Source organism: Manis javanica, chromosome 13, assembly GCF_040802235.1.
Source record: "Manis javanica isolate MJ-LG chromosome 13, MJ_LKY, whole genome shotgun sequence".
Lineage (NCBI taxonomy): Eukaryota > Metazoa > Chordata > Mammalia > Pholidota > Manidae > Manis > Manis javanica.
This window is the reverse complement of record NC_133168.1, coordinates 88828242-88840646: the sequence shown is the minus strand read 5'-3', so window position 1 is coordinate 88840646 and position 12405 is coordinate 88828242. Positions and strand designations below refer to the sequence as shown.

Genomic DNA, 12405 nt, shown 5'->3' with positions numbered 1-12405 from the left:
CCCATACACAAGTATTTGTAGTAGCTTTATTCAAAGCTGCCCAAAACTAGAAGCAATCCTAATGTCCTTCAAAGTTGAACTGGCAAACAAACTGGTGTGTCTACAAACTGGAATATTATTTGGTATTAGAAAGAAAACAAGCCATCAAGCCACAAAAAAATTGGGGGGGATAAAAAAGCAGGTGCTGAACACTGTCAATCATGCTGGTATGCAATGGAGACAGAAAAAGGATCCCGTGGAATGTGACAGAAAAGCTGACATCTCCTCCACCTTTCACTGCAGACTCAATTGTATCAAAAATCTTTTAAAAAAAGAACTAGATTCTGAATACATTCCATAAGTGTGTACCTACCATTCCTGGTGGCATCTCCAGAGAGCACCCTCCTCCAAACATAAACCATGTGCGAGAACAAGTCTTACTGTATTGTATTCATATGTACATTTATATTACTTAGGATAACATGGTAAATCCTTAATGATGGGAAATAAATGTCCAAAAACCAGGAAAGGTGAGAGGGAAGGAAGGTAGGAGGACAGAAAGACGGCAAAGAGGGAAGTGGTATCTCAGCATTATCCTCTGCAATATGTTCCTCTGAATCACCTGGACAAATGCTATCAAATCTGGATCATACCCTTCAAGTTGAAAATCAAATCACCGTTTTCATGAAGACTATGACAACAAAGTTATGAGGACATCAGGTTTTGGAGTTAAAGTCCATCCCAATTCAATCCCTTTCTCTGAAAAATGAGGTGAATGAGAGAAAGCATCGCAAAGAAATATGGTCAGGAATATATAAAGTTAAGCACTGTAAACAGGAGCGTTCTTGATATGCAGCTTAGTTATGTTGATTGTGTAATTTTCATTCCATTTCTTCCAGGAAAAAACCAACACACAACCAAACTAAGGTGAAGAATATGAACATGTGAGGATAACTTATGGGGAAACCATGTAAGCACTTGAGAGAAGTGCTTCACACCTAATGCTGGAAGTTTCAGGAATGGCTGTCAGAAAGCTGACCAGGGGTAGACCTTTAGGGGCTGCAAGGAGGGCAGAACAGTAAATGATTATGGAGTTATTGAGAAGGTAACACAAGAACAAAGGTAGTCACAGTAGCACTGGAAATGGAAGTAGTGAGGCGCATAAATTAGGGAGGTAAAAAACCCGGATATTGAAATTTGTGGTTGTGCCTCTGGGGCCCAAAGTGTCTGCTAAGTTGAGGTCAGTGACCCATCCTGACAAGAGGCTATTTAGCTGAGGAGCCTTCCCAGGGCCCCCTTCACGTCCCTGTTCCGCAGCTGTAGATGAAGGGGTTCAGCATGGGGGTGACCACCGTGTACATCACTGAGGCAATCGAGCTCTTCTGGGGAGAATGGGTCACAGCAGTGCTGAGGTAGACCCCCAGGCCTGTCCCATAGAACAGGCAGACCACAGACAGGTGAGACCCACAGGTGGAAAATGCTTTATACCGGCCCTCAGTGGAGGCCATCCTCACTATGGAGGAGACGATCTGAGAGTAAGAGAACAGGACTCCAGTGAGAGGAAACACACACAGCAGAGCTGTGGTCACATACAAGACGATGTCATTGATGAGGGCGTCAGAGCAGGCCGCCTTGAGAACCTGCCCCAGGTCACAGAAGAAGTGCGGGATTTCAGTGCCTACACAGAAGGTCAGCCGCACCATCAGTAGAATATGAACCAGGGAGACCCAGGAAACGGTGAACCAACACACTAGGACCAGGAGCCCGCAGAGTCGGGGATTCATGGTGGCCGTGTAGTGCAGGGGGTGGCAGACGGCCACGTACCGGTCATAGGCCATCACGGTCAGGAGGAAGTCATCTAGCCCGGCAAATACCATAAAGAAATACACCTGAGTGAGGCATCCTTCGTAGGAGATGTCTTTTCTCTGTGTCTGGATATTCACCAGCGTCTTCGGGACGGTGGTGGAGGTGAAGCAGACGTCCACAAAGGACAGGTGGGAGAGGAAGAAGTACATGGGGGTGTGGAGGTGGGGGTCGGAGCCAACGGCCAGAATGATGAGCAGGTTCCCCATGACGGTGACCAGGTACATGGACAGGAAGAGTCCAAAGAGGACAGGCTGCAGTTCCGGATCCTCTGAGAGGCCCAGGAGGAGGAACTGGGATACTTCTGTGCTGTTTCCTGCTTCCATGCGGGTGGGATGCCGCCTGGGAAAGGAGGGAAAGACAACATTCCGTGAACAGCCCACGGGCACCTTGGCAGCCATCCGTCTAGGACTCCACCTGCACATGGACATCCTTCATCCTCTATTATTCCACGTTCCAGTGATTCACTCAATCAAATGATAGCCAGTTTTCATTTTCAAGTTAACTATTTACCTTTCTTAAATATAGCCGAAATTCCATTTTATCTCACTGGTCGTAATTGTATTTGAAGGTATCGATGAAGCCAATTCTGTCTATGGTATGATCCTTCCAAAACAACTGGAGACATTTAATGTCTGTCCTTTGATAATCTCCATACTTCCTTCATTTAAACAGCTCTACTATGCTTCCCTAGTAGTTGGTTCCCAAACAACTTTTATCTATGACTCGATGCTTCCTGCAGATGTTATATTACAGCTAGCTCTCAAGTGTATTAATTTTTTATTGATAAATAGTGTCTGCTATCACGTACTTTGTCAGGATTCAAAAATAATAACAAATAACTATTGTTATGTTATTGTTAATTTATTCCATTTATGAAAATTGTTATTGATATACAGCTCATCCCCAGCACAGTTCAAAGCTGTCATTCAGCAAATGGGATCTTGAGTCAGAGTTCTTGGAGAGAATGTTGGGCCAGCAATGCACGTTCTGTGTGACCTCGACCAAGTTATTTATTCCCACTTAGGTGCAGAAACTTTACCTCTACAACAGGAAGAGTAAGTATTCCCTACATTGTAAGACTGAATTGAATGAGGTGATGCATGAAATTTTTCTATTATGGTTCCTGTGACATTCACTGGATATTTCATAAGTGTGAGCTACATCACAATAAACCTGAATTATATGGCTATTACGTAAAAATATTTCCTTGAAGCTGGGACAGCCATCGAAGGGGAGATTCTGATCATTATAAACACAGCAGGTATGTTACCTCTTATGAGTACCAGGCAGCACGTCTAGTCAGTGAAGGTCCGTACAGCTCCCTCCCAGTACCACCTGCAGAAGAGGGAAAGCCTATGGGCTATGTAGATAAGAGCAGGAAATAAAAACACACAACCATTACAGTAAAATACAAAGCATGTGTGGGAGTGTGTTTATGGTGTTCCTACTCTCATGTGGGGATGTTAGTATTACAATTCAGGGGAGTTAATTATTTTTAATAATGACTGATCATTTTGATTAAAATATTCAAAGCATCTGTTGAATCAAACCATCCTCTAAAAATTAAAAGGCAAGTCTAAGAAGAAAATATTTACACCATCCATTATAGGAGAAGCCCTGTGTTGTTAATGTCCACAGAAAACAATTATTTAGAGAGGACAATATCACTGAGGACTAATTGGGTCTGAAGAGGTGGGTAGAAAAGAAGTGTTTAGACTTCTTCAGTAAAAGAAGAATACTTGTGCTGTGAGGGGCAGGATGGGAAGTTGTTTGTCAGGGGAAGTAAAGGGCAAGCATTAGGGGCACAGAACCTGCAGCTGCCCTTTGGGTTGGTGAGCTCGGTGATGGAAGGGAGCCGAGGGGCTGGCACGACTCTAGCAGAGTGTGGGGCCGGCAGGGAACCTGTGGGGGTCTACCTGGCCGGGCCTCCCGGGCTGTCCCTTGTTGTGCGTCTCCTGTGGGCGATTCAGGTCTTACTTGTGGGTCAGAGGTTGAGTCTGTTTTTGCTCACCATTCTTTTTCCAGGGACTTATGTCCTGCCAGGTGTGGAGTGTGTGTTCAGAACGTGCACGTTAGATGTACAATAAAGAGTGACACCAAAAGCGTCTATGAACTTTAACACAGAAAAGCAATCTTCAAGCTCATCATCTATCTGAATGTAGACACGAAGTAGAATAGTCAAGTTAAATAAGATGCATCTATATCTTTTTTAAAAGAATCATAATGAAAAAAAGAACCAGTATTCTAGGCATGGGCAGCATGTTCAATTCTAGAACGTTTGCTCACTTAATTCAAAACAAAATAAGTCACTGAAAGAAATCATAACCATAATCGAAATAGAAAATGCTTCTGACAAAATGTAATAGCTGTTACTTGCTTAGTGGCCTGGACAGAGCCTCTCATTGAATGAGGAAATAAGGACAATTTCCAAACCCAGCAACGAATGGTTGTCTTAAAACAGTAGACAACAGGATATTCTACGTTAACACACTAAATATTTGTGTCAAGCTCATGAACAGCCCAAGGCTGTCTACCCAGCTTCAATCCTGCCATATGCCCTTGAGTATTTAAAGACATTGTTAAAATGAGGAAAGGAAATTAGCTTGAGTAACAAATGTCAGACATACAGTATTTGTAGATAATATTGTGGACATTAATGTGAAACAGCTAGTATACAGAAGTATTAGGTGTCAATCAGTAAGTCGAATCTGCAGCAAGAACAGCAAAAAGAAAATAATTTAATAGAAAACTCAAATTGCATTAAGAATAAAAGAGGCAATACGTGGTGCATCATAGATCTCCTGTGAGTAGTCAGTGAGTAAAATACTGGCCACAGGAAATCTAAGACCAGCCTAAAAAGGTGGGAAAGAGTGCGAAGATGTGGACACTCTCCAGATAAATCGCTCTTGCAAGAGAGGATCTAGATTCCATAAAGAGAAAGAAGGAAAAGGACAAGGGCTGGGGAAGAATATTTTTTTAGAGAAAAGTACCTTTAGAGAACAGGGACTTCACCTCTGTAGACCAAATGAACATTGGGCTGTCCGAGTGGCAGTTTTCCATAAGGAAAGTCCGGAATCCACGTTCTCTCCCCTTGTCCGTCTCACTCCACCTGCTCTTACGGGGCCCCCGCTGAAGGTCAGCCCTGGAGCTTTCTGCGCCTCCAGGCTGTCCTGGAGAAGCCCTTGTGCCTTGGCACCTCGGCTGGCATCAGAGAATTATATGTCAGGGACAGCAGGGACAAGTCATTAGTGTCTCCGCGGTTGAATTCTCAGAGCCCCTCATTAAACAAATTGTCGCACTGCCTTTGTGCTGTGCAGACAATTCAGCCCCACTGAGGTTCAGGTTTGTTTGAATGGGGAAGTTTCAGCCGATGTAGTGTCTGTGTAGGCATACACACACACACACACACACACACACACACACACACACACACACACACACACACACACACACACATTAAGGTGTTTTCCCTACTTCTCACAGTGTAGGGAGGCTTTCTCGGGAATGACTGGGCGGGACTGGTAGTACAATCTCCTGGGGCCTGGGTGCACCAGGTCTCACTCGCCTCTCATATTTTCCTCTCCCATTTCTCCCCATCTGCCATCCTTCGAATAATGTCCTCAGGAGTGGGGGGCGGGAGCCCCTTTTTGGTCGCGGAGACTGGCCCAGAGGCCCGCGTGGGCTCTCCCTCTGCGGGAACAGAACCCGGGGGTTGCGTCCACAGCGCCCCCCCCCCCCGAGATCAGGCTGTCTGGGGGTCTCCTCCCTGCAGGCCTGCAGGCGCCCTCTTGCCTAGTGGGCCTGACGCCCTGGCACAGAGTTGGGGAGTTGAAATAATTGTCACCCCTGAATTTTAATACAAACATCCCCACATGAGAGTAGGTACACAGACACACATCCCCACACACGCTTTGTATTTTACTTTAATGGTTGTGTGTTTTTCCTTCCTATTGTCTATGTAGTCCGCAGGCTGTGCCCACCTCTTAGCAGAATGCACCTGGCAGGTGGTCCTGGGAGGGAGCTGTAGAGACCTTCACTGACCAGAAGTGCTGCATGGCAGCCAGAAGAGGTAACAGACTGTTGTGTCTATAATGATCAGAATCCCCCCACTGATGGCTGCCCCAGCTTCAAGGATATATAGGTGAATAATAGCCATATAATTCAGGTTTATTGTGAAGTTAAGAACGGAAGCGCTTGTTTCCAAGGTGTCCATTGTATGTCACAGGATCTACAGTAGAAAAGGTACGTGCATCACCTCATTCAGTGCAGTCTTTCAATGCAGGGAATATTTACTTTTCCCATTGTCGATGTGATGTGTCTGCGGCTAAGAGGGATTCAATAACTTGATCAAGGTCACACAGAGAGTAGGTTGGCAGAACAAAATGCTACCCAGAAAGTTTGACTCGAGGTCCCATTTTCTAGTTTGGGGGACCTGTATATCACGAGCGGTTTTGATAAATGGAATAAATTATCTAAATTAAGTATAATAATAGCTATCATTTTTTGATATCCTAATGCATACAAAGGCATTTGAATGCTGATAACTTAGTAGGTGAGCAGTCACTACCTGTTCAGAAAAAAAGGGGCATGCGAGAGAGAGCTCTCATGTCACAACAGTAGCAAACACAAGGATTCAAAGTTGTTTGAGAATTCACTTTTTAATCCCTATCACGGAGATGTTTAAATGAAGGAAGCATGGAGATGATCAAAGAACAGACATTGGATGCCTTCAATTATTTTAGAAGCACGGAATCATAGAAGTCAGGTTATGTCCATAGCTTCAAATAGTACAATTACAACCAGTGTGTAGAAGATAAAAAGATTTCTGCTAAATTTTGAAAAGGATAAATACCTTTAAAGTGAAAACAGGCTCCCTTTTGACTGAGTGAGTGGCATTTGAAGGACGAACAGAGGGTGAAGAATGTCCATGTACATACCGGCGGTATCCAGGTGCTGACTAGCTGAGGTGGGCTGTTCACTGAGGTCACTCCAGTGCTTAACCCCTTCATCTACAGGCTGAGGAACAAGGACGTGAAGGGGGCCCCGGAAGGGCTCCTCGGCCAGGCAGCCTCTTGTCAGCGCTGGGTCACTGGCCTCAGAACTCGGCAGACACTGGGCCCCAGAGGCAAATGTACAGCTGTAGATATCCGGGTTCTTCTCCTCCCTAAGGGACATGTTACCTCTTCCATTTCCAGGGCACCTATGCTTGCTTTTATGTGTTTTTGTATTATCTTCAGCAGCTCCCTCTGTGAATGGTCCTGTTCTTCCCTGTTTGTCACCTGTGATGTTCTACCCTTGCTCAGCTTTTTACAGACATTTTGGAGACCGCAACATAAAATGTCAAGCACCTGCATCAAGTGTTGACATGGTTTTCCCCCAGGTCACCCTCTCCAATGTTAATATTAGTCACCTTAATTTGGTTGATTTTCCCTGGGAGAAAAATGGTATAAAAATTATACAATAGTCATCACCAAAGTGTTTGTCCTATCAAGGTGTTTCTTGTCCTATGTGTGTAATTTTATGTAATTTTGAAAACACGTCTGAGATAGTTTATTAACTCCATTCGTGAAAGGGACTGAGGCTGGAGAGGAGAAACGGGCCTCGTCCACGGGGCCTTCCCCCTCGCGAACTGACGGCTGCTCGGCGGGTTCCGGGCGTGGAAGCCTCGCGGCTGGGAAAGTCCGCTCGGGCGCCCCCGCACCTCCCGCCCCAATCGGCGCGGGGCGTCCGCCTGCGGCAGCGCACGGCATCGTCGGGACTTCCTGCGAGGGCCCCGCGTGGCCTGAGACTCACCCGCCGCCCGCCGCCCTCCCTGCGGCCCAGGCTCCCCCGCCGCGAAAGCAAGACCCCGCCGCGGGTACCGAGCCACAGGAGGAAAGCACCGTAACGGGCTGAGTGCGCCACTTCCGCCTTGCGCGACGTCGGTGAGGGGCGGGGCCGGGACTTGAGCCGGGGCCACACAACAGCGAGTCAGGGGCAATCCTACGTTCCCTCCCGCGGGTTCTCAGGGGCCGCGGGGGCGCCCCGCGCGGGGGCCTGGGGATAGGAACGGGCATGGCGTCTAGGCTCTTGCCAGAGCCGGGGTCGGGGCCTACAGCCGGGGACGTGCCTGCGGGTGGGCGGGGCCACGCGCTGAGTGCTGCCGTCGGAAGGGCGGGGCTGGGGGCGCGGCCTCGCCTTGAGCGCCCCTCAGTTCTCCCCGCCCCGTACGCACTTCTGCCCTATCTCCTGGCTTCAGTCAATTCCGTAGTCCCCCTTTTTTTTTCTTTTTGTTTATGCTGGGCACCATGGTAAACTCAGTTGACCTTAAAACTTAGGTTACTTTACCAGCAAAAATGGGTTCATTGCAAGTAGTATAGAATTGGTAATGAATACGTGCAAGTTTTGGCAAAATACAGACTAAGTCCAAGTACAAAGAGGACCACTCTCTTATAAAGGAAAGGGGACTTCGAGAGGGTTGTTATAAACAGTCCATTGGAGGAAATTGGGAGTTGTTACATTTATCTGATGTTACCTGCTTTTTAACTTTCACATTCCCTGCAATCTTCTTGGATATGCTTAGCTGGAGTAGGTTTTTTTTGTGTGTGTATGTGGTATTAACCAGGCATCTTGCTTTTTACTGCTGCACAGCATTATATTGTACGAGTGTACCCACATTCATGTAGGTGACTGACAGGTATGTTGTTCCCTCTTTTCTTTTTATATAACAAAAAATGCTGCAATGAATAACTTTGTACATAGAACATTTAGCTTCAATATGTGTATGTACCTGGCTGCTAAATCCTATCACTGGAATTAGTGAGTCAATGCTTCAAACAGAAATAGCATACAGAAGGACATCAGGTGTAAAACAATAAGGCATATTAATATAACTGCAAGTAGTTTAGTATTATTTCATTAACATTAAAATTTTGATTAATATCTCATAAAGCAAAGCATTGTTTCACTGCTGTTCTTCCATCATATGTATGTCTTTCAAAATAGGGCGTCATAGAGCTAGAGGATATTATGCTCAGTGAAATAAACCACTTGGAGAAAGACAAGTACCAAATGATTTCGCTCATTCGTGGGTTATAATAACAAAGCAAAACTGAAGGAACGAAACAGCAGCGGACTCACCGATTCCAAGAAGGGGCTGGCGGTTACCTAAGGGAAAGGGGTTTAGAGGTTGAGTGGGGAGGGGGGAAACGGGATTAATGGGCATTGCAATTAGCACACATAATGTAGGGGGCACCACGGGGAAGGCAGTATAGCCCAGAGAAAACGAGTAGTGACTCTATAGCATCTTACTACACTGATGGACAGTGACTCTAATGGGGTGCGGTGGGGGGGACTCGATAATATGGGTGCCTATAGTAACCGCAGTGTGGCTCATGTGAAACCGTCATAAGATTGTATGTCAATGATACCTTAATAAAAAAGAAACGGGCCCTCGTCACAAAGGCTTGTGTGAAATGGTTTTCTGGAGAGAATTTGACCCCAAGGAACAAGAATACAGAGCAAACGAAGGAAGGAAAGCCAATGAAGGGGATCATTGTCACTTTGATCCCCCAATGGATATCTGGTGCTCAGTTCCACCAAAACCCTTCTGAGGGGCGTTATGACATGTGCCCCAGAACTTACACTCAGTGGGTGCAAGACATCAGGTTTTGTCTTCCAATGGCCAGGGTGGTCCTCGAGGGTTACATCCACATGTTTACCAGTACAGAACAGATTCTCTCAGGCAGCCCTTGTCGTATGATTAGGGAAGCTTAAGAGTGGGAAACAGCAGGTATATGGCTTGGGCCTGTGGCAACTGGCTGTCCAGCTGCAGCTGTGCAAAGCTGGTCACAGCTTCCACTGAAATAATTACAGCAGACATGGCTGGTGCATAAGATGGGCAAGAGGATTTTGGAAAGAAGGAAGGGAAGTAGAGAAGCAAAGGGAAAACACAGAGTTTGTTCTTGGAAAGGTTCAGTTTGATGTACCTGTGAAACATTCCACTAATGATTTCCAGTGGATAATGGCTCACATTGCTCTGGCATTCTGTTCTTCTGGTAGAAGTGGGAGAGAGAATTGGGTTTACACAGAAGGAGGTCGGAAGGACAGACGGAGCCGGGCTGAGCCTTACTCCTAATCCTTGAATAGTGAGTGTGGCACTCAGTTCTCAAGAAAAGTCCGTCCCAGCTCCTTAAGCTCACGCATCACTGATGAACGCTCATGGGACACTGCACGTGCTGTTACAGGTCTTGATCCAAATGGCTGGTGGGGTGGACTGTAGTGAGTCCCTTGAGGGGTTGCACACTTCTCCCACCAGAATTAAGGGATTATTCTTCCAGGTGCAGGGAGTGCCACCAGGTGACAGCCCTCAGCCTTCATCCTCCTGGAGAATTGCTCTCTGCTAAGGGAAGCTGCCCCACCCAAGGACACACCACTCAGACTTCATGCTGTGGTTGCCTGAGTGACAGCCCCCTGTATCCACCAGCGCACGGCCACTGCACGGTGACACAAGGACACGATGAGCAGGGCCAATTACCCTTCCAGGCGGTGACTCCTCTTCTTGGCAGGAGGGACGTGAAGTGGCAGGCAGCAGCACAGCCTTAAGGTCAGTGGGACTTTTGCGTGTCTCTGGACGTGTTAGCCTTTAAAATCCAGACCTCTAAACATGCAGACGCCGGAGTGGTGGAACCTGAAGCACAAACTTCCCAGTGGCTCACTGGGAGTGACATTAGAGGGCTAGTTCTGCTTCTAACTCTGGATTTCAGAGTTAGAAGTTATAGTTATAACTTCCAGTTATAGTTAGAAGTTATAGAGCCCAACGGCTCTATAAACTGGAGAGACAACACGTTGTGTTGGCCACTGATTTACAGAGTATACTGCAACGTGTGAATTACCTGGCTGGAATGATCTGTGCATTCAATGCCTACACTGAATATGATTATCCTCTTTGGAATTGAACATGTTCCATATTTTCCATTAAAAGCATTTTTAGCTAAGCATATACTATATACACCGTTTAGACTGTGTCTTACCTCTACCCTCCCCCATCCCTCCATTTCATTTGTTATTTATATTTGTCACTGACCGCTTCCTCAATACTGTTCTGCTTACTCTCCCGGTCTTGTCCTGCCCCTGCCTGTCTATTTAGAGGTGATGCACGGAACCCTCCCCAACACAAACAGTGCGTCGGTGTCACCAGCAGATGTGAAGGGCTCTTTTTTATTCTCATTTGATTAGTCATTTCAACAGAAGCAAGACGATTCACCACTTCAGAAAGGGCTCCATGACACAGTGGACACCGAGTGATCATTGAAATTCCCAAGAGGTCCTTCAAGGGAACAATATCAGAGAAAGTTGGTCCCAGGTTTTGGTTCTTGCAGAAAGTAAAAAATCCTTAGGAGATACCTTGTCATCATAATTCAAACCAAAGAAAGAACTTTTCCTTGGAGAAAACAGCTTTTTATCTTTGTACGATTACTGACGTAGGCACAACATTGGCTGAAACTTTTCCATTATGCATGCTGCACCCAAAGAAGCCGATTTTTTTGGAGAGAAAAGGCAATACGATTTATTTCATGAGGAGCTCTGAGAATTCAACCCTTGCGACGATAACATGTCCCAGGTGCCTCTGTCCTATAATTCTCTGGTCCCAGCCGATGTGACACCCAAAGGGTTCCCGTGGACAGAAAGCAGAAAGCTGCAGTGATAACCTTTGGCGAGGGTCAGTGTGTCCCAGTGAGCGCTGGTGGAGTAAGAAGGAAATGAGGAGAGAACGTGGGTATAGGCCTTTGCCTCTAGAAGAAATGACACTGGGACCATCCCATGTTCATTAGTCTGCAAAGGTGCAGTCCCTGTATTTGCAGATGGCTTGGTTTGTGTGTAAAGCCGTCTTCTCCAGCTCCTGCTCTGATTCCTAGTCTGCCCTCTTGGAACCTTGTACCGCTCTCCACTAAGACTTATTTTCCAAAGAGTCTACACCCCTTCTTAACTGTTTTCCATGAATTATAAGTTTTTGTTTGATTTCCTGGGACCAGTAGTTCATTCATTGACTACTCACTGGAGAGCTATTATGCACGAGGTATTATCTATTTTGTTTTTTATGTGATTGGATTTTCCTGCTATATCCATCACTGTTTTTTGCATATTTGATTTCCTGATAGCACTTAATAGTTCTGTATTGATTGTTGTTCCATTTCGGCATCCACAATATCACCTACAAATAATATAATAATTTCTGATGCTCAGTAATCAGGCTAATTTCCTTTTCTTATCTTCAGAATCTCTTTAAACTCCAGGAGACTATCAAATGATTGAACTTGTTGTAGACAGACTTTGCCTGTTCATGAATTTGATGTTATCATTTAAGTGTTTAAATGTAGATTATTCTTTTGCCTTCCGTTTTAAAACAACCATTCTTTAAAACAATCAAGAAATGGCTTTTGGTTTCCTCATTTATCCAGACCCTCCACCGTGGCTGCTAAGCACACTTATGAGTGCTACATTTTCTCAATGCATTTTCTGTTGTGATTATGGTTATGATTTCTCTTCATTTCCCTATTTTTGTGGTGAATTATTTTAGCA

General features: G+C 45.7%; 1 protein-coding gene across 1 annotated transcript; it reads right to left on the bottom strand.

The window, feature by feature from the left end:
- Positions 1–1277: 1277 nt before the first annotated feature.
- On the bottom strand, positions 1278–2168 carry LOC140845875 (olfactory receptor 7D4-like). Its single transcript, XM_073221020.1, has one exon. The coding sequence runs from the start codon at positions 2166–2168 to the stop codon at positions 1278–1280; it is 891 nt and encodes a 296-aa protein (XP_073077121.1).
- Positions 2169–12405: the final 10237 nt, after the last annotated feature.